Source organism: Fukomys damarensis, unplaced genomic scaffold (assembly GCF_012274545.1).
Source record: "Fukomys damarensis isolate Sample0158 unplaced genomic scaffold, DMR_v1.0_HiC HiC_scaffold_23, whole genome shotgun sequence".
Lineage (NCBI taxonomy): Eukaryota > Metazoa > Chordata > Mammalia > Rodentia > Bathyergidae > Fukomys > Fukomys damarensis.
Genome location: NW_022900935.1, coordinates 38,994,418 through 39,015,060, shown reverse-complemented (window position 1 = coordinate 39,015,060; position 20,643 = coordinate 38,994,418). Strand labels below are relative to the sequence as shown.

Here is a 20,643-nt window from a genome sequence, read left to right as displayed (position 1 = left end):
AGGTGGGGGTATTATTTTTTGGAGACAAGGTCTTTCTATATAGTTCTGGCTGGCTCTGAACTCACTATGTATCCAACTTGCAGCAATCCTCCAGCCTCCCAAGCATTGGGATTACTACAGGTATGCACCACAGTGCCCGCCAAGAGTCCTGGGAACAAATCTTCCACAGATGCTAAGGAATGACTGTACTTCAAATAGGAGGTACAAGAGACCAATTAACTCCTGAGATCATCCACTTTCTAACTGTATTACTCTTTCCCTCAATGAGCTTATACCTTATAACAGAGGGGAAATATGAATAATCAGACAAGTACAATAAAGTGGTCATAAAAAGGCTCAGCCCACACTGCTATGAAATTAATATACTCCTATCCCAAGTACGTCCAGATCATACTAGAAAATACTAGAAAACCAATTTCTAAAAACTCTTATTTATGAATGAATTTGTGAGACACTGGGGTTAAACCAAAGAATAACTAATTTTGAGAAAATTTAAGTACTCCAGTACTGGCAAAACACTAGAAGGAAATGCCTGTTAGGGAGAGGAGATCTAGGGATTCCTGCAGGAAGGGGGGGGCACTGTGCCTCTGTGTGTCTGTCTGTCTGTGTATGGGAGAAGGAAGGAGGCTGAAACAGGCCACCTACCTGCTCCAGGATGAATTCAATGCAACTAGGGGAAGCCAAGTATCTGGAGGGCGTTGTAATAGTTTAAGGAAGTTAAAAGTTGGGTGGCTCAAACCAGGGCCATGGACGTGGGACAGGCAGAGAGAGAAAGCGAACCCCAAGGATGGAAGCGAGTTCAGCCCTGGGTACTCGGTCCCTGGGGGGGTCTCAGGGTGCAGTGACACTGTGTGTGGCGCTTCTGGAGGCAGAGTCCACCGTGTCTACGCGGCCCAGACGAAGGGGTGACTATGCCGGGGAAGAAGACCCCAAGGCGCCACGGCAGTACGGGCGCTGACGCGCTGCCTCCAGGACACCTAGGTCGCATAGCGAGCTGAAGGGCCTGGGGGCGCTCCTGGGTTCCGAGGAGGTGGGCGTCGCCACCGGAGCGGGCGTCAAGGGCTCGTCGGCGCCCAGGTCGTGGCGTGGGGCCGGTACTACGGGGACTCCACGTTCTAGACCGGTGGCTCCCCCCTCCCACGGACCAGGCTGGCCCTGAGTCTGGACATTCCGCCGCCTTGGAGGGCTCGGTGCCAGGCCCCAGACTCACCGCGCGGCTTCGGCCAACGCCTCAGCTGCCGCCCACAGCGCCTTTAACACCGTTTCAGGTCCCCGTGCCCACCACCCGCCTTCCCCTGCTGTCCTCTAAACCGGGCGGGAGGTAGGGCGGGCCCTCATCCGTGAAGACCAATCAGCGAACATAATAAAAAGATGGACTGTAATGCAGACGAATAATAACGAAGGAGAAGTGAAGCTTCAGGACCCGGCTTCTCCAGGAGGCGGGCACTGTTCAAACAGACAAACCACGCGGCCAGTGGCAGTAGAAAGGAGGCTGAGGTCCGTTCGGGACAACCAATCGGTCGTGAGTTGACTTCAGTCACTTCCACGCACACATCCGGTGCGTCGCTACTATGATTTCCCTCTGCGTCTGGGCGGTCGGCTGTCTGGGTACCCGGGAGGTTCGTAGCGCCCGCAGTGATTTGGGCCAGGTGTGGGCATCATCGAGCCTTCTCATTACTGCTGTGACGGCCTGCAGTCCTGGGGTTACCACTCTTTAGGGGTCCGCGATTTCAATTTTGTTAAATTTAATATGCACTTGAAAATGATTTGTTAGACTTCCCCTAAATTATCTAGCTCAGGTGCTCATTTTCCAGAAACCATTGCATAGTTTTAGCTAAAAGAGCTATTTATAAATAAAACATTTCAAAGCAACATCTTTTAAAATATTTTTCCTGAAAATTCATAGCAAAATGGAATTTGGTAACATCTGCGTCTATCACAGTGTTACTGTTATAATATACATTGTAAATTTCTAAATTTCCTTGCATTAGGAATCTGAATAAAATATGTTGTGATCTTATGTAACTAAAATAAGATAGGCGTTCTGTGTTGCCAGTAATGATAATGTAAGGGAATATTTGCTAAAAAGGAAAAGTTTCCCAATTTGTTTTTAAAAAGTTAAAATTTTTAGTTGGGCATGGTGGCGCACGCCTGTAATCCCAGCCCTCGGGAGGCTGAGGCAGGAGGATTGCTGTGAGTTCGAGACCAGCCTGAGCTACATAGTGAGTTCCAGGTCAGTCTCACTACATAGTGAGAAAACCAAAAAGTTGAAATTTTTAAATTAAAAAATGCAAGTATACAATATAAATATAATATAGCCCTTTAAAATATTTATAAAAATAAAAATATACTGTGTGTCTATTAAAATGGGAGAAATACGAAAAAGGTAATGAGATTTATGGAAGACACCTTCTTTGAACATTACCATTAATTACTAATATAATAAAAACAAGAGTTAAAAAGTTCACAGAAGTCTAAACTGCCATATTACAGAGATTTGGAAATATTTGGTAGTGGCTAACAAAGCAATTCAAGAATTTGTTTGCTTTGTGGTAATGGAGATTGAACCCAGGGGCAGGTGAATTACATCCCCAGGCTGTTTTTTTTTTATTTTGAGACATGGTCTTCATAAATTGCTCAGGCTGGCTTCTACTTGCAGTCCTCCTGCCTCAGCCTCCCAAGTAGCTGGAATTACAGGCATGCACCACCATACTCAGCTTCAGTCTCCCCCACCCTCTCTCCCCCGCTGCTCCCTTCTGTCTCTGTCTCTTATCTCTATCTCTATCTCTATTCTGTGGTACTGGGGATTGAACCCAGGGCTTTGGCACTGAGATACATTCCCAGCCCATTTTTTATTTTTTATTTTGAGACAGAGTCTCACTAAATCGCCCAGGCTGTGGGCTCCAGCTTGTGATCCTCCTGCTTCAGCCTCTCACAATGCTGGGATTACAGACATAGGCCACCACATCCAGCTAACGTCTATAATATGTATTATTAAATTATTTTCTAGGCCCAGGGTTGTAACTCAGTGGTACCGCACTTGCCTAGCATGCTTGAAGACCTGGATTGGATCCCTGGCACCAGCCAAAAGAAAGGTACGTTCACTATCAAAATCTCTAGGGAGTTATATTTATCCCCCCACCTCTGCCTCTTCACTACTTATTTTCTTTGTTTCTGCTGTATCTCTGGTGTTCCTTTATGCAGATACAAATAAATATTAAAATATTTTTATTTTCCCCTTTTTGTTACACTATATACATTGTTCTGCATTTTTAATAACTAGCATATGTTGGAGGTCTTTCTATATTAGTATACAGAGAGCTTCCTTGTTCTTTTGTTGTCTTTGTGATAGCTACATAGTATTCCATCACATGCTTGTATCTGAATTTCTTATCCCTACCCTCCGACAATGGATACTTGTGTTATTTCTAGTCCACCCCTCACACCCCATCCTCATACAGGGGATTGAACCCAGCACCTTAGGACTAAGCTACATCCCCAGGGCTTTTTAAATTTCATATTTTGAGTCAAGGTCTTGCTAAATTGCTAAAATATCCAGGCTGGGCTTGAACTTGCATCCTCCTGCTTCAGCCTTCCAGAGGGCTGGGATTACAGGTGTGCAGCACCACATTTGGTTCGTTTCCCAATTTTTTCTATTACAAATGCTGTAATAAACATATATGTTTAGACATCATTTTTTCCCTTGGCAGCTATAACCAAGACAAATTCCCACAAAGGGGTTACAGGATAAAAGCATGTGTAGTTTTGATAGATATTGTCAGACTGATCTCTATAAAGGTGGTACCAGTTTGCACTCCCACCAGCAAATACAAGATTGTTGCCACCCAAAGGTGTAAGACCCTGTTCACAAATTAACAAGCTAAGCAGGTTTATAACAAAAGTCACCAGCAATTTGCAGGTTTCTTTTCTATTTGAAAAGACCTTTGGTATCATAAATTATGTTAAACTTATAGCTAATATTTACCGAGCACTTAAAATGCATAGGGATTTTTTTTTTTTTTTTTTAGCCAAGGTCTCAGTATATAATTCAGGTTGTCCTTGAACTCACTATGTAGCCCAGATGAGCTGCAAACTCTTCAGTGATCCTCCTGCCTCAGCCTCCTGAGTGCTGGTATTACAGGTACATGCCACTGCACCTGGTAAAGTTAATGATTTTTGAAGAAGGGACCCCACAATTTTATTTTGCACTGGGCTTTACAAATTGTGTAGTCAGTCATGTGATGTGCTACATGTGTATTATAAGGGTCACTGATAGAATGTGCAGCTCACAGTTTACAAATAATAATACACACTATTCATGGTAAGTAAATTCATAGAGCCGATTTTCTCGGTATGCATTGGCATTATGGAGTCTCTCTGTGATTGCAGAGTTCAGACCTAAATGTTGGTTGTCTACTTTCTTTTATGTTAATCATGAGCAATGTGAGACAACCAAGGGTATATTGGACTTCACAGGTTTGTTACTGCCATAAACAACTGATTTGCTGAACTGGATAGTTTCCCACCACTGGAAGAAGGATTCCTCAAAATCTTTGGTATTATTCACGATGTAACTGCTACAGAGAAGGTGCACTCTTCGTTTCATCTGCAGGATTCCCATTTTCTCTCCCATCGGCTCAAGTCTACACGACCCTAGAGCATTTGCTGATCTGCAGGCTGCAGACGCTTCTCTCATCACGGCAGATCTCCAGCCACTGACGATGTGGCTGGATGGAAAGTTGGAAAGAGGTGAGCAGTCCTTGGAGAGTACACAAAGCCCTCTGATTCGGAGGGCTGCTTGTATGATTTCTTGATTTAGTGTTGGTGCACGACCCACACCACCATTCCCTTTTTCACTTCCACTGCAGTATAAACTCCACAAGCCATTCATTCAGCACTCGGCTTTGCATCGCACGATCTTGCCTTACTGTGCTCCCAGAACGTTTAAGACAGGTAAAGCTAAGAGGGCTGGCTGGGGATGTGGCTCAGTGCGAAGGCCTTGGGTTCTGTCCCAGGTAGCACACACATATACACAAAACTAGTGCTAATCTTAAATGTCTGGTAAGTTACAAAGCAACCCGCCTTGGGGTCGCTCTTGGGATGCTAAATGAAGCTGTCTCCAAGCAGTCTCGCAGAAGCTCCCGGGGCACTGGGGTTGCAGCGACAGATTCCGGTGCACTGCAGAGCCCAGGCGGCTGGCCACGCCCACCACGACACGCCCCCTATAAACCACGCCCATCGGCGGCCCCCGCCCCTCCCTCCGGCTGTGCTCGTGCGGCCCTGCCCTAGCCTTGGCTTCTGTTTCCGGGCGGCCTACTGAGGCCGGCGCACAAGATGGCCGCCTGCTGGAGGCGGCCGAATTGAAGCTTTGAGCTCTAGCGCGGGGCTGGAGCTAGGGACAGTTTCCATTCACTCACCTACTTAGGTGACGGGCAGTCGGGGCGGCGCCGCCTGTCCTCTTGAGGTGTAAGGTCCACTCGCTGCTATTCCCGGTCCCCAACGCCTTCCCAGCCCTGCCCCCGGGGTGGAACCTAAGAAAGGTCGGGCCCGTCTGCCCCGCCTATCCTTGCCCCGGGGCGGTCGCTGTGAGTCAGTGGCTCCCTTTTAGAATTGATTTTCGCCACGTGCGGGTTCCATGGCTGCCTTGCCGGCGTCGGGGGAGAAGATGAACATCCAGGCGGAAGAGACAGCCAAGGTCGAGGACATGGATTCGCTGGGGAATGATTGGCCGGAGCCCGAGAGGCCTCCCCAGCGCTCCCGCGGGCAGAAATGCACTTCCTACGTGCTGGCCCTGAGGCCCTGGAGCTTCAGTGCCTCGCTCACCCCGGTAGCCCTGGGCAGTGCCTTGGCATACAGATCCCAGGGCGTCCTGGATCCTAGGCTGTTGGTTGGTTGTGCTGTCGCTGTCCTGGCTGTGCATGGGGCCGGCAATTTGGTCAACACTTACTATGACTTTTCCAAGGGCATTGACCACAAGAAGAGTGATGACAGGACGCTGGTGGACCGAATCTTGGAGCCCAAAGACGTTGTTCGGTTCGGAGTCTTCCTCTACACATTGGGCTGCATCTGTGCTGCTTGCCTCTATTACCTGTCCCCTTTGAAATTGGAGCACTTGGCTCTCATTTACTTTGGAGGTCTTTCTGGCTCTTTTCTCTACACAGGAGGTAAGAATTGGCCTGTTTTCCTGTGCTGCGGGTCTCAGTTGCTTGTACAGGAAACTAGTTCTTCGCTCAGGAGTTGTAGAAATGTCAAAGGTTCTTTTCCTACATTAGACCACCTTACCTGAAATCTGTCGTGTAGCTAGTGGATGTTCTGAAAAGTTAAGTTGTGAAAATACCGTCCTGGTCATCCATGTTGGGTGCGACTCAAATACATGTAGGGGCATTTTTTAAAGTCTAGTTTTCTTTTGTTGATTATACTTTGTAAAGCCATGGTTTCAGATTTTAGTGGAAGTAAATCTGAAGAGCTCAAAATTATACAGCTATTAACTTTTTTGTTTTGTTTTTTGAGACAGAGTCTCGAAGTTCAGGCTGGGCTTGAACTCACTATGTAGCTTGGGCCAGCCTCAAACTCACTGCAGACCTCCTGTCTCAGCCTCCCAAGTGCCAGATTTCAGGTGTGTGCCACCATGCTCTGCGCAGTAGCTATGAATTTTCAGCTAGTTTGCTCGGTGACATCATGTAGCAGCTGATTAAGGTGATGGCTAAGGGTTAAGCCCTACTGAGTACCTGTCATGTGCCAGGTATTGTTCTGTGTGGGCACAGCAGGTACAGACCCTGCCCTAAGTCTGTCATCCCAGCACAAGAGGCTGAGGAAGAAGAATTTGAGTCTAAGCCCGGCCTGAGCTACATAGCAAAATTGCCACAAAAAATAAAATGAAATGATGGCAAGAAGTATGGTATAGTAAATACATAAACCACAGACAGAGTCGGTCTTATTTTACTCTAATGGGACCATCATATACTTGGTTCATCACTGACCGAAGCATCCATTGTGCAGCACGTAACTATATTCAAGAGTGAGGGTCATGACGGGGAAAATGTAGAGCAGAGAAGGGGGATACAGATTACTAGTTGTGAGTAGTTTTGTCAGAGTAGGCCTCATCGAAAAGGTAATATTTGAGCTGGATTGAAGTAGGGAAGAGATGAAGAAGGTTTAGAATTCCAAGAAAAGGGAAGAGCAGGTACCGCAGTGCCTTTGGACAGAGGTGGGCCTCAAGAGTGTGAGGGACAGTAAGGACCCTAGTGTGTGACTGAGGAAGACCGTAAAGGGAGGTACAATGAGGGACTGGGTCTGGGAAAGAGAGGGAGCACACAGATGCGGTAGGCCTCGTAGGCCATTGGACTTCACTCTGAAGAGGAAGAAAGGTGGGATGTGACTGTTTTCAGTGAATCACTGGTTAAGCTTTGAGAATGGATAGAGGATAGAAGGGCAAGGATAGGAGCGAGAAGACTAAGGCAGAGGTGCTTCACTAATCCAGACAGGATGTTTGGAGGTGAGGATCAGGATGATGATGGCAGGAGAGGTAAGGAGTCAGACTCTGCATTTGAAGGCAGACAGGGTTTGTGATGGGTTAGATGTGAGATAGAGAACAGGGAGTGAGCATAACCAAAAGTTTTGGCCTGAACAACTGGAAGAATACAATTGATGTCATCATGTGAGATGGAGAAAGATGAAGCTGGAATAGGATTTTTTGGGGAAATAAAGAGATTGATTTGTTAGTGTCTATTAGAACTCATAAAGCAGAGGTATCAGATGGATAGTTGACTATATAGAGAAGCTTAGTTCAGGAAAGAGGTCTGGGCTAGAGATATAGACACTTGAGAGTCACTGGTGTATAGATGAAGTTACATAAGACTGATGGAGATCTTTAGAGAAGGGAGTAAAAAAATGTAGAAAAAAGAGGAGGACCCAGGACCCTCCATCTTAAGATATGAGGGAGATGAGGAAGAGCAGGTAAAGGGGGCCATGAGTGAACAGCCAGAGGAGTAGCAGGAAAATCAAGAAACCATAGTGTTCTAGCAGCCAGCTGTAGCTTGGGGACAATTTAAAAGTTTAGTAGCTGAGCATGGTGTCCTACGCCTCTAATCCCATACTTGGGAGACTGAGGCAGGAGGGTTGCCATGAGTTCGAGGCCAGCCTGGACTACATATTGAGTTCAAGGCCAGTCTACACTACATAATGAGACTGTTCCAAACCAAAAAAAAAAAAAATTCTTTAAAGGAAATCAATAGATTAATAGGTGCTAAAATAGAAAGTATAAGATAGTGATGGTGAAGAGGCTGTCTGTGTTAGCTTTCTGTTACTGTAACAAAATACCTGAGAGGCTGGGTGTGGTGGCATACGCCTGTCATCCCAGCACTCGGGAGGCTGAGGCTGGAGGATCACTGTGAGTTTGAGACCAGCCTAAGTCAGTCTCAACCACATAGTGAGACCCTGTCTCAAAAAACAAAACAAAACAAAAAACAAAATACTTGAGAGAATCAACTTAAAAAGAGGAAAGGTTTGTTTTGGCTCATAGTTTTGGAGGTTTCAGACCATAGTTGATTAAATTATGGCCAGATAGTACTCATGGTGGATTTGTGTGGCAGAGAAATTCTGTCTACTTCATGTCAGGGAATGAAAGAGAGTAAGAGGAAGGGGTGTTAAGGGCTTACCCCCAGGGACTGGAAGACGTCCTGCTGGGCCCCACTTGTTGAAGATTTACCACCTACCAGTAATGCCACAGGCTGGGAACCCAGCCTTTAAAAAGTGAACCTGTGGTGACACTTACCCTAACTACAGCACCCTCTCTGTGGAGGGTGAGCTAAGACTTGAAGGTTGGGGAGCCAGTCATGGGGTAGAATTGGAATCATCTAATGTGCTCAGTCCTTCGGGCTGAAGGGCCAGCAAGTGCAGATGTCCTGGGTGGGAGAGAGTGGCATTTTCTAGGATCAAAAGGCCAGCGGTGCTGAGGGAGTGTGGGATTCAGGCAGAGAAGTAGGCAGGGGCTGGTTCATTCTGATCAGTAGAGCCACTTTTGCTGACCTCTACCCATTCCTTAGCCAATACGACTGTCCTTGGGCTTCTTTTCTCCAGCTCCCTTCATTCTTTTGGTGGTTTTAGCCTGACTCATGGTTTCAAAAGCCTTTTATTAAGTTGGCAACCCTCAGACTCCAGATCTATCCAACTTCATTTTGGTGGGGGTGGGGGTTGCCCATGCCTGTGGAGCATGTGCTATACCACTGAGTTTTACCCTTATCCAGTCCTTCACTGGCATCTCAAGCTCAACCTGACTGCAATCAAATTCCTGATCTTCGGCCCCTACATACCTGCCCTGCCCAGAGCCTCACCCATTTCATTCAGTGATGGTGGTGGTGGCTGTGTTCGCAGTGTGGGGATCAGACCCAGAGCCATGAGAGTGCTGGACCGGCACTGTACCGCTGCGTTCTGTCCCCAGCCCTAGACCCCACCCTTCCATTTCTTCAGGCCCAAAGTCAGGGCATCCTCCTGGGCTCTCCTCACATCTCATCCAGCTCATCAGCAAATCCTGCTTTCATTCAAAATACATTGAGGAACTGACTGCTTGTTTGGAACACTTTCCCCATGTATGGCTCTCTGTGGCTTCCTTCACTCTTCGCCCAAATGTCCCCTGCTTAGTGAAGCCTTGCTTTCTACCTTATTTAAAATCATACACCCTTGCCCTGTGTCCCTCCACCCCAGGTACCCTCCCCATTCCTCTTCTCAGCTTTATCTTCTGCACAGCACATACTGTCCTCTAATACACCTGTACCATATACAGTACGCATTTGGTAGTTAATTTCCCCCGAGACTTGAGCTCCCTGTGGTCAGGGATTTCACTCCTTGTCAGCTGCACCCTTAGTGCCCAGTGCAGTGCCTGGTAGGTGGTGCTTAAGATACTCATGGAGTGAACAAACAGGAAGACCTTGAAAATGTTCAGCAGAACAGTGATGTAACCAGATTTAGCTCTCACATGGATTCGTTTTGCCTGGTCTAGAGCATTGTACAGATGGAGCTGTTTGCTGTGCACCATATTTATTTCACTACGGATGCTTAGGTCTGGCTTCTTTTGCTCAGCATGATGTTTTCAAAATGCATCAAGTTGTTATGTGTGTCAGTAACTCCTTTTTTTTTTGCTAAATAGCACTTCTTTGATGAATATACCACATTTTATTCTCCCGTTCAGGGACCTATGTGTATTTGGCTATTTCTCTTGGGTAAATGCCTAGAAATGGAGCTGTCAGGGCACAGGATGGGTGATATTTTATTTTATGAGAAAGTGCCAGGCCGTTTTTGGAAGTGGCTGTATGATTTCACATTCCCAACACCATACATGAGCATTCCAATGGCTCTGTTCCCTTGCCAACGCTCTGATTTATGTCTTCACAGATTAATTCTGGCTGCTGTGTGGACAAGAGCCTCAGTGTTTCACTGTGCTAGCTCATCCAGAAAATGGTGTTGAGGGGTTGGTATGTCTGGAAGGAAGTTCCTGTGTGGAATTAATACATATGTATACACATATGTGTATTTATTTACTTAGTTTTTGGTGCTGATGATTGAACCCCAGGCCTTCTAACTGAGCAGCATCCCTGGCTTTTAAAACTTTTCCCATGTTGAGGCAAGGTCAAACTAAAGTGTCCTGGCTGGGGTTGAACTTGCAATCCTCCTGTCTCAGTCTCCCAAAATGCTAGGATTACAGCACCAAAAGAATGTTAGAGCCTTTGAAGATAGAGCTGTGTACCACCATGCCCTGTTGAGCCACATTTGTTTTGTTTATAACAGGGTCTTGCCAGTAGTTCACACTGGTTTGAACTTGCTTTGTAGCCCAGGCTGACCTTGAATCATGATGATTCTCCTGCCTCAGCCTCCTGAGTGCTGGGATTACAGGCATGTGCCCCCTTTCGGTATGTGCCCCATTTCTGAATCAGTTAGATCACACAGCCTTGGGCCATATATCCATCACTTAGGCTCTCTTCAGGGGCCATCATTGTTTTTTTGCCAGATAACCTCAAGGAGGTTATCAGACCTTTCTCTCCTTGAGTGGGTTTGTGCTCGTTATTTTGCTCAGGACCTGTTTAGGATGGGGACCTGTGTCTCTGCTCCACCTCACCGAAGTCAGTTTTCTGTGGTGATACGGGGAGGTGTTCTTGGAGAATCCAGCCAGAAGTCAAGTGTTGTGCTGTTGTGTTTTCTTCCAAGCCAGGGCTCTGATGTTGGCTTGGGGCAAAAGAGGGGCAGCAGCTGGTGGAGCTTGCTGGAGCTGGCTGGGTGTGTTCCAGCCTGGAATCCTCACTGGGCAGGGAGTCCCCTAAATGCTTGAGACCTTGCAGAGGGTATCAGTTTACTAATTCAGGCCCGGAGCTGGTGTTGGCTGGTAGATTCTTCCTCTTGAGGGAGTGTCCTCAGAGAGCCAGTTTAGGGAGAGCAAGGGGCTCAGGTACGGAACTAGCTTGCTGGTGTTTGGGGAGCCTTGGAGGCCGTGCCAGCAGTGTTCTTTCTGGGGACGCTTCTGTCTAATGAACCCAGACTGCTCATTTTGCACCAGTGCACCCAGCTGCAATGAAAGTAAGCCCCTGGCTCCGATGATTTTCAGTCCTTTGCAGACCATTGTCACTTGCCCTTTTAGAGTGGTTAAAAGGTTCTTGATCACCTGAGAGTTTTCTTTGTTTTGGTTCCCTGAGGCGCCTGGTGCATTGGTTACACCTTAATCACCTCCTCGCCTGTCTCAACTGAAAGCTGGTTAGGAGGGAGGGGTTGCTGTCTCCCAGGCCTCTGGTGACCCAGACTTGGACTTGGGAATGGAGTGAGGTGGGATGGAGTCGCTCTGGCAGGTCTGAAAGATGTGAGTCAGACAGAGTTTGAAGCAGGGTAGAGTGCAGGAGCCCTAGGCAGCGCTGGTTTCATTTTGACTTCATGCAGGGTAGAGTGCAGGAGCCCTAGGCAGCGCTGGTTTCATTTTGACTTCATGGGAACCAGGGAGGGGAAGCTGCATGATAACTTCTGGCCTAGCTGTTTTATTCACCTGTGAGTGAAAGTTTCTTTGTGTGGGAGTTCAGGGACCTTGAACTGTCCCTGTGATTCACCAGGGGTTTTCAAAAGCAGAGGCCTCCAGAGAGTGTAGAGGAGGTGGGAAGGTAGGAGGCCGGGTGGGGACTCCACGGGGGTGGAGGTGAAGAAGCCAGAGAAGCTGGGTTGTGCAGCCTTTCTGCTCCTCACGGTTCGGGCACTGAACTGTATAGTGGGAGCCAGGGGGCTTCACTGCGAGTGTTGCCATGGGATCCCAGTGGTGGGCACAGGTGGGTATGAACCTGAGTAGGTAGAGTCTGAGACCTACCCGGGTTTTCTCTGTTCCAGCGTCCTGGGAGGTGAAATCATAGTTTGCCCTGGGGGTCCAAATGGGTGCCCACCTTTGCAGCCTGCTCCAGCTAGCCCACAATCTCACACCCCTCTCTGGGTTTTCTGGCCACAGGAATTGGATTCAAGTATGTGGCCCTGGGAGACCTCATCATCCTCATCACTTTCGGCCCTCTGGCCGTGATGTTCGCCTACGCCGTCCAGGTGGGCTCGCTGGCGATCTTCCCTCTGGTCTACGCCATCCCCCTGGCCCTGAGCACCGAGGCCATTCTCCATTCCAACAACACCAGGGACATGGAGTCTGACCGGGAGGCCGGCATCGTCACGCTGGCCATCCTCATCGGCCCCACCATCTCCTACGTGCTCTACAACACGCTGCTCTTCCTGCCCTACCTGATCTTCAGCATCCTGGCCACACACTGCAGCATCAGTCTGGCACTGCCCCTGCTCACCATCCCCATGGCCTTCTCCCTCGAGAGGCAGTTCCGCAGCCAGGCCTTCAACAAGCTGCCCCAGAGGACGGCCAAGCTTAACCTTCTGCTAGGGCTTTTCTACGTCTTTGGCATCATCCTGGCCCCGGCAGGCAGTCTGCCCAAACTCTGAGGGCACTGGCAGCTCCTCGAAAACAGCACTTCCCCCTCTGAGAATGTTCTAGAATAGGGTTCCCGGAGAGGGAATATGACTTGGCAGGGTGGGTCCTAAGCCTTGTGAGAATCATGCCTTTTTATATTATTATTATGTTCTTAAAGATAATCTGCTTTGTTTTTAATTTTCACATGTTATGGGGAATCTTGAAACCACTCTGCAACTAGAAGTAATTACAGACACATGGACCTTGTTTTATTTATAATTTCCACTAGAGGGTGTTGTCAGGTCACCTTAAGATGGAGCAGACCAGGTTTCTGCTTGTTCTGGACAGTGTCCTAAGATGTCACGGAGGAGCTGCCTGGGCTGGCCTCTGTGCTGACAGAGCCATAGCTGCGAGGCGCAGTGTCACCCTCCTGGCTTGGCCGTGTAGGCAAAAGCAGTAATTGGTTCCAGGCCCCATTAACATGGGCAGCACCTGTCTCTTGTTCAGCACCGGCATCCTGAAATATGCTGCCAGAGAGAGAGAGTCCCTCATTAACAGCCTGGGGCAGCTCCCGGGTTTTTGCCGAAATTGTGATTCAGACACATCAGTCCTTCATCTCTCCTTTCACTGTTGCCACAATTGAGTATCAGATCACCCTGCAGCAATTGGGTGGGGAGGAAGAAAAACCCACCCTGGAGGCAGCTGAGAAAACCACTTGCTTTTGGACAGCAAGTAGCAGAGTAGCTGTTTTCCACTTGTAGAATCTTGGAAGATGACAGGAAGTATTCCTAGCCCTTTCAGTAACTATCAGGAGCCCCAAAATTATAAGAGGCACTGCCATCCTTGCAGGCTTCTTCCAGTCCACAGGGCTTTTTCCTCCCAGTCACCTCTCCTCATGCTGCCCTCTGTCCACTCTGCACCCATGTCCCTCTGCCCCGTTCCTGTGTGTGTTTCCTCTCTGTGGAGCCAGCGCCTGGGTCAGGGACATTACCACTTTGCATAGCGCCACAGAGAAGGCAGTATAGAAACCGGTGAACGGACAAGCCAGTGGACGGCAGCCCTGGGCCTGCTCAGCCACAGTGACAGCCCTGCCAGTGGAGGAACCGTCTTCATCCTTGGAGACGGATGTGCATTATGGGTTGGGCTCCTCTCCAGACTGTGGCCTTGTGCAGACACAGTCGAGGCTTCAGTTAGGTCACATCTGGAGGGGCACAGCCTTGAGCGTGCGCTGCTTCTTGGAACTTTTGGGCTCCAATCACTCAGTTGCTTTTGGTCCAAGACTGAAACAGGTTCAGATGGTCAGTCAGTCATCCTTGTACTTTTCTGTTGTGATTGGCCATTCTGGTGGGTGTTTTAAGGTCTTGGCCTACAGAACACAACAGAACTCATTGTTGATCCTTCATATCAGTCTGTATGATTTGGCTCCTTGAGTTAGAATCAATCAGCTTACCTGGGAAAAATGTATTTGGAAATTGCAAAAGTTCCTCTAAATTAGGGTGGTTCGTCTACCAGTGGGCAAGGCTCCTGGAACAGTGTTTAGAGCCCAGAGACAAAGGAAAGAGGTCACACCTCCTCGTCTGCCCTTCTACCAGCACCATTTTTGTTCCCTGCCAGGCTGGTGGCACTTTGGTGCTCACTGGGGTCCTGCCTCAGAGAAACTGCTTTGGCCTCTGCTAGGAGCTGGGGCTCCCGTGGGGCCCACCTGGAGGCTGGGACCAGGGGCTCCCAGTGTCCATGGACCAGACCTGCCTTGAGGCCGCTCCCACCAGAATCGCCAGCCAGGTGCTGCACAGTGCTCCCGTGCAGATTTTAATGCATATTTTTATATCTAAATGATTCCAAAAGGCCATATTTGTGCCAGGTTTTATATACAGGTCACCATGGTTTGTATTCTGTCCCCTGATTTCATGAAGGTTTTCTGTAGACCTGTTAATTAAAAAAAAAAAAGTTCATCAGTGGTCTGGTTTGCAGTTCCTCCTCTTACTGTCAGATTTTGAACACTGATGCATAGATCTCCAGGACACCAGGGCGGGGACACTGGAACGTGTCGGTCGGGGAGGGGCACCTGACCTTAGGTGATGAGCTTGGAGGGGGTTTGGCCAGATTAGAGAAGCCCCCGGGAAGGCAGCAGGGACCACTTAGCGCCAATCTGTGTCAGGCTGCTTTAACCTTTGCCTGATTTCCTACTTTTATTTTTCTTCCTTCTGATAGGGTCACTGTGCTGATAGATTGAGAACAAGGAGCAGACTGAGTACCTCTGGGTTTCAGCTGGGCGTTTGAAAGTATGTCCTTAAGGACACGGCAGAGGCGTGTGGCACCGTGAGCAGTAGAGTTAGATAAATCCTGGGGGGATGAATGGGCTGTGGGGGAGTGACAGCCAGCTGTCCACCTGCCCGGCCGGAAGGACACCTCCAGTGGCTTGCACAAGCCCTGCCCTCTGCCCTTGGCAAAGCCAGATCCCACACCTGTTACTAGGGATGGGAATGAGGCAGCCCACATTGCAGGCCTCATGAACCTTGGAGGGAGAGCTTATAGAATGACTGGCAGTTAGGATACTCATAAATCAGAAGGCTGCTTTGATGGCTGGGACAAAAAAACAAACATGAATAAACAGAGCAGTACACTTGGGCCCCCCCATGTCAACAGCGAGCCTTGAGAGAGGAGCTACCTGTGGCAAGACCGCTCACTTTCTTTTTTCTCTTTCTTTCTTTCTTTTCTTTTCTTTTTTTTTTTTTTTTTTTTTTTTTTTTTTTTTTTTTTTATTTTTTTTTTTTTTTTTTTTTTTTTTTTTTTTTTTTTCTTTTTTGAGACAGGGTCTTGCAGTGTAGCTCAGACTGGCGTTATGCTCACAATCCCTTTGTCAGCCTCCCAAGTGAGGGATTACCAGCATACACTGCCACACCTGGCTATGGTCTTTTTATTTTTTGAGTCCGATTTACTCTGTTTCTTTTAGGGCGGTCTTTAGAAATTAAACCTGCATCACCTCTTGGGCCTCTAGGATCACCAGGACCTTGGCCTCTGGGGCAGAGGGCAGGGGTTTGGCTGGGCTTTTGGAGTTCAACATCTAAGAGTGCCTCCTGCTACCTGATGTTCAGGTTCAGCCCTGGAATCCACCCTTGCCCTTGACATTACTGCCCTTGCAGGGTTCAGAATGCCCCTTGCTGACAAGTGCTGTGGGCCTGCAGGGCGCCCGTTCCTGCCACCCCTTCTTTTTTCTGCCAATCCTAGTTTTTTGTTGTTGGTTTTTGTTTTTTGTACCAGGGGGAACTTGGGTCCTTGTGCTTTCAAGGCAGGGGCCGGAACCAGTGAGCTAAATCCCCGGCCTTCTGCCAGTCCTAGTGAACTGCTCTTTGCTTTGTGATCTCTCTCCCCCATCCACCTCTCCTGCTTCAGACACCACCTCTTCTTCTCTACCCTTTGCTGTACCTTTGCCCAAAGTCCCACCCAAAGGACGTTGGAAGCTCACAGCTGGCCTCCCCTATGACCTGGAGGGGAGGGAAGTCATGAACACATCGCACATCATCTTACTAACTTTCCTGTTGTTCCTGTGCTAAAACCAAAACTTGTGTCTTTGCGTATCTTGTGTCTTTGCCTAGCCTGAAGCTCAGGTGGAGTCAGGAATGACCTTTGTGAAGGTTAACGTGATCGGAGGTCGAATCAGTAGGGGATCCATGTCCACAGCAAGGAGTGTGAAGTCCCACTCATCCCCACTGTCGGGGTGGGAAGTGGCTGGTCCTGGCACCCTCTTTCTGTTTTTCCTTTTCCTAGATGAAATCGGTAGGGCGATGGATCAAAAACACCCCACAAAGGTGATGCACTCGGGCCTCAGGAAGGCATTTCACAGTACGATGAAATGTGGGACGGGTGAAAATACAACTAGAGATTTACTTCTATGCATGTGTGTATTTGTGCACATGTACGTGCTGCTGCACTGGTAACAGCTGCGGCAGAGATTTTACATTTCTCAGTATGGGGACCACATTGCAAAGATGTTATTAACAAACTGGATCTTGTCCAGAAAGCAGTTGGCAGACTGGCAAGGGCATGTTAAACCATGTCTACATGGAAAGGAGACCCACAAAAGAGCTGTCTTGGAGAGAAAAAGACTGGGTTCTGTGTGTGTGTGTGTGTATAAGAATAAAATGAGGAGCAATAGGGGGAGAAGTTATATGGCCCCAAGTTTAAGCACTTAGGCCAGGAAGAACTTTCAAGACATCCCAGTGGGTGGTGAGTTCCCCGTAACTTGAGGCATTCAAGTGAGAGAATGATTCCTCATCAGGAGCATTGAAGTAAGAGTCCCATCAGAGAGAGGTAGATGAGAAGACCTTTAAGGGTCTTGCAGTGTTTCTTACAGTTGTTCTGTTGCTTCTCAGACCTGCCAGTAGGGCATAGGAAGACAGCACCAGAAGCTTGTTGACATTCCTTCCCCTGTGTTTCTGGTTACTGCCCATTTCAACAGGCATAGTTGCCATTGATATTCCTTTCTTGGTTTTAAAAATATTACACACACACACACACACACACACACACACACACACACACACAGTTATTTCGCCCTCAAAAGCCCTTGAAGTGAGGTAGATGACAGCTCCTTCCCTAAGCCTGCGGACCATTCCCCTGCTAATGGACTGTCAGTTTCTTTCATTACTGGCACCAGACTGTGCAGGCTGGTGTAAAAGTAGTGCCTCTGGCAAGAGCCTGCACTTGGGTCTCAGCCAGTGACATTTGCGATTCGCCCTTCCTCAAAAAGGGACAGCCCTCCCACAGCGAGCCACTAAGCCAGGACACCAAACAGTGGTGCAAACTCAGCCAGGTCCCTGCCTAAGGCTGTGACCGGGAGCCCAGGGAGGCTTGCAGACCATGGGGGTCATGTGGGATCTCAGGCTGGGGAGGGTGAGCATCGTGGTCACATACTCCCAATCAGGCTAAGGTCTGGGAGGTAGCAGGAAGTTGGCCCGGGCCCAGCTTGATGAATTTCCATGGGATGTGATTCAAGGGTGCCCCGAAGTCCACATTCCTTCACTCCTGCTGCTCATGGTCCTCTTCCTCAGGAGGACTCAGAATTGCACCCCCATTAGGGCCACGGATGGGTTTAGTAGGAAAGGCAATGGCACAGCGCAGCATGTGTTCTGTATGCCGCACAGCATGTGTCAGTGTGTTTCTTGACAGTTTTCCCCAGCGGGCGGGAGGACAGTGGTAGCGAACAGTTCTATTTACCATTCGATCTCCGCGCTGGTACCATCCTTGGTGCCACCAGTTACTGTGGCTGAGTGTGGCTTAGTTGCACGGGAGCGTCTTGGAGTCTGTGGGGCTCACGACAGGTGTGAGAGCAAGGCTGACACATCACATAGCTGGTGGCCCCGAGTCAGGCCAAGTGATTCCACTTAGGGATCTTAAAATCTAAGGTCCAGTTCCCATCCCTGGCACTCAGAAGCCTCTCAATAATTATGTGTTGGATGAATGGCAGGGAGAGTGACAGTAATAAAGCTGTCATTTATTGTGTTATTAAGGGGTCCTTTTCAAAGAAAGGAGGCTGAGGATGGGGAGAGATTAATTTCATCCAGGGTCACCCAGCTAGTAAGGACCATGACTCAAACGCCGGCCTATTTCCGTGCCAGTTCTGCTCCTGGGTGATGTGCTGCCCACATTTTGCCTTGCAGTGCCTTGCACCTAGGGACTCCATCCGTTGGTCTGTCCTTGGGAATGGGAGGTTAGTCATCAAGGAAGGGAACCGAGGTGATGGTGGCAGGTGTGGCCTCAGTGAGCTAAGGCTTTGAGGCACGGCTCCTAGAGTTGCTCCCGAATGTGTGGCTGCCCCTCCCCAGGCCTCAGGGTAGTCCAGGGCCTGGTCTGGGGACATGGCTCTCCTTAGGGTGCCACAGCCGCTTCCTGGCTGGCACCGTCCACGGTGGGAAATGGGGGGCCAACACCTGGTAGAAGAGACTGGCAGGTGGAGGGAGAGGAAGCGTTATAAGCCCCCTGCGCTGCTCCCTGTCTTGACACTTGTCCCCTGCACCCCAGCCTTCAGAGTGAGGTCCCCTCAGTCTCTGTGGCCTGCGCCCTGCAACCCAGGAGGCCAGCTGTAGGGGCTATGAAGCAGAGTCGTCTGGCCTGTTCTGGCTGGTGGGGCCAGAGTCCCTAGTCAGTCTGTCCACCCACAGTGACAGAGGAAAGTCTGTCTTCAGGGAAAAGGATGCTCCTGCCCCCATCTGCCTGTCTTCAGAGTCTTTTCTCTTCCAGCCTGGCCAGCTGCCGAATCCCAGGGGCCATGCACTGTAGGGACAGTGCTGCCTGCACTCCTAGAAACCACTCAGCGGCTCTGGCCTGGCATTCACCTGGTCACCTGGGGGTGTTGGATAGAGCTGTCCCCCACCTGTGGTGAGAGCGGCACCTGAAGCTGGTTGTCACATGGGTGTCGGGCACGCTGATACTCCTCCTTGGGGTTCAGGCTGTGTGCACTAAGAGGAGGCAGATGTGTGCCTGTTGCAGAATAAAAGCCGGCAGCTTCAGTGTGTTGAGGGTGGGTGGAGACAGGAAGGCTTCTGGAAGGACGGGGCAGCAGGGATCAAGAGTTCTTGAAAGAAGTGGCCCTGGGAGGTGATTGTTCTGCTGGAAACTAAGGTGCTCCTGAGTTCTGTTCCTGATCCCCTAGCCGGAGAGAGCCCCTGACTGCTGCCTGAGACTCGGTCCTCAACCAGCCTCTTTTGGTTGTGGCTGTGCAGCTGGACGACTGGAGCGCCAAGGCAGGTGTGCCAAGGGCATTCCCACCACCACCAAGGTCCAAAAGAATGAGCACCCTGACACATCCTAGCTGAGAAAGAAACGGAGGGGGGTGGCAGGGCATTCAGTCTGCCACGCTGCCAATACCTAATCAAGATGCATGGCCTGGAGAGGCAAGGCCCAGGGACCGCCTCACAGGATGATGAGCGCGCACACCCGCTGATCGGAGGAGTCCCTGCTGCATCCGCTGAGGCCAGGAGAGGACAGTGCTGGGGGCAGAGGTGACTGCCGCATCACCTGCCATCACCTGAGCACCCCCAGCTGACACTTTCTTGAACAGGGAGCCTGCTGGCTCCAGGAGGATGTGAGGTACTCCAGGCCGACCCCACTGTGGAGGACTCACACTGGGCACTCAGGGATCACCTGATGCCATCTAGAGCCAGGACAAGGGCACAAAGGGTTGTGAGGGCGGAAGTGACCAATTTCTCCATGCTCTAGTGTTCAGACCCTGGCCATCACTTCCTGTTCACTCCCTGTGACTGCCATCTGGCCTTGGGTCCCCCTCTGGGGCCATGTGTGTGGCTGCAAGACTGATCACATGTTCGCTGAGAAGATGTGTCCCAGGCCCTCGGCCAGGCTCTGCAGGGTGAAGTGACTAAGACCTGGGTCCTTTCCTCAGGAAACCTGCCATCTGAGGGAGAGACAGGCAGGCAGGCAGTGTCAAGAGGGTCCAAGAAGCTTGACTGGGAGAGTCAGGAGCTTGGGATTTGTTTATGGGTCCTACGCTTCTAGTTGCTCCTGTTTGCCTTGCCAGGTAATTATGAGGTTTAAATGAAATAGCCAGGTGTGGTGGCATATGCTTGTAATCCCAGCACTAGGGAAGCTGAGGCAGGAGGATCACCATGAGTTCTAGGTCAGCCTGAACTACATAGTGAGACCCTGTCTCCAAAAAAGAAAGAAAGAAAGACAGAAACAACTAAAGAAATAGTGGAATTTCA

General features: G+C 49.4%; 2 protein-coding genes across 4 annotated transcripts in view; one reads left to right on the top strand and one right to left on the bottom strand.

Moving 5' to 3' along the window:
* Mtor (mechanistic target of rapamycin kinase) overlaps positions 1–5,490 on the bottom strand; it is a 122,185-nt gene extending 116,695 nt beyond the window's left edge. Inside the window, exon 1 of one of the 3 annotated variants that reach the window (XM_010628123.3) lies at positions 5,418–5,490. The gene's annotated coding sequence lies outside the window, so the exon portion shown is untranslated. Of the gene's footprint in view, positions 1–645; positions 949–1,210; positions 1,462–5,417 lie in introns of those variants that run through there. The other 2 variants (XM_010628122.3, XM_010628124.3) reach the window with 2 other exon arrangements.
* Positions 4,976–13,945, top strand: Ubiad1 (UbiA prenyltransferase domain containing 1). Its single transcript, XM_010628118.2, has 2 exons — positions 4,976–6,164; positions 12,470–13,945. Exons 1-2 carry the CDS (start codon positions 5,636–5,638, stop codon positions 12,955–12,957), a joined length of 1,017 nt encoding a protein of 338 aa, XP_010626420.1. The 5' UTR covers positions 4,976–5,635; the 3' UTR covers positions 12,958–13,945.
* The last annotated feature ends 6,698 nt before the right edge of the window (positions 13,946–20,643 follow it).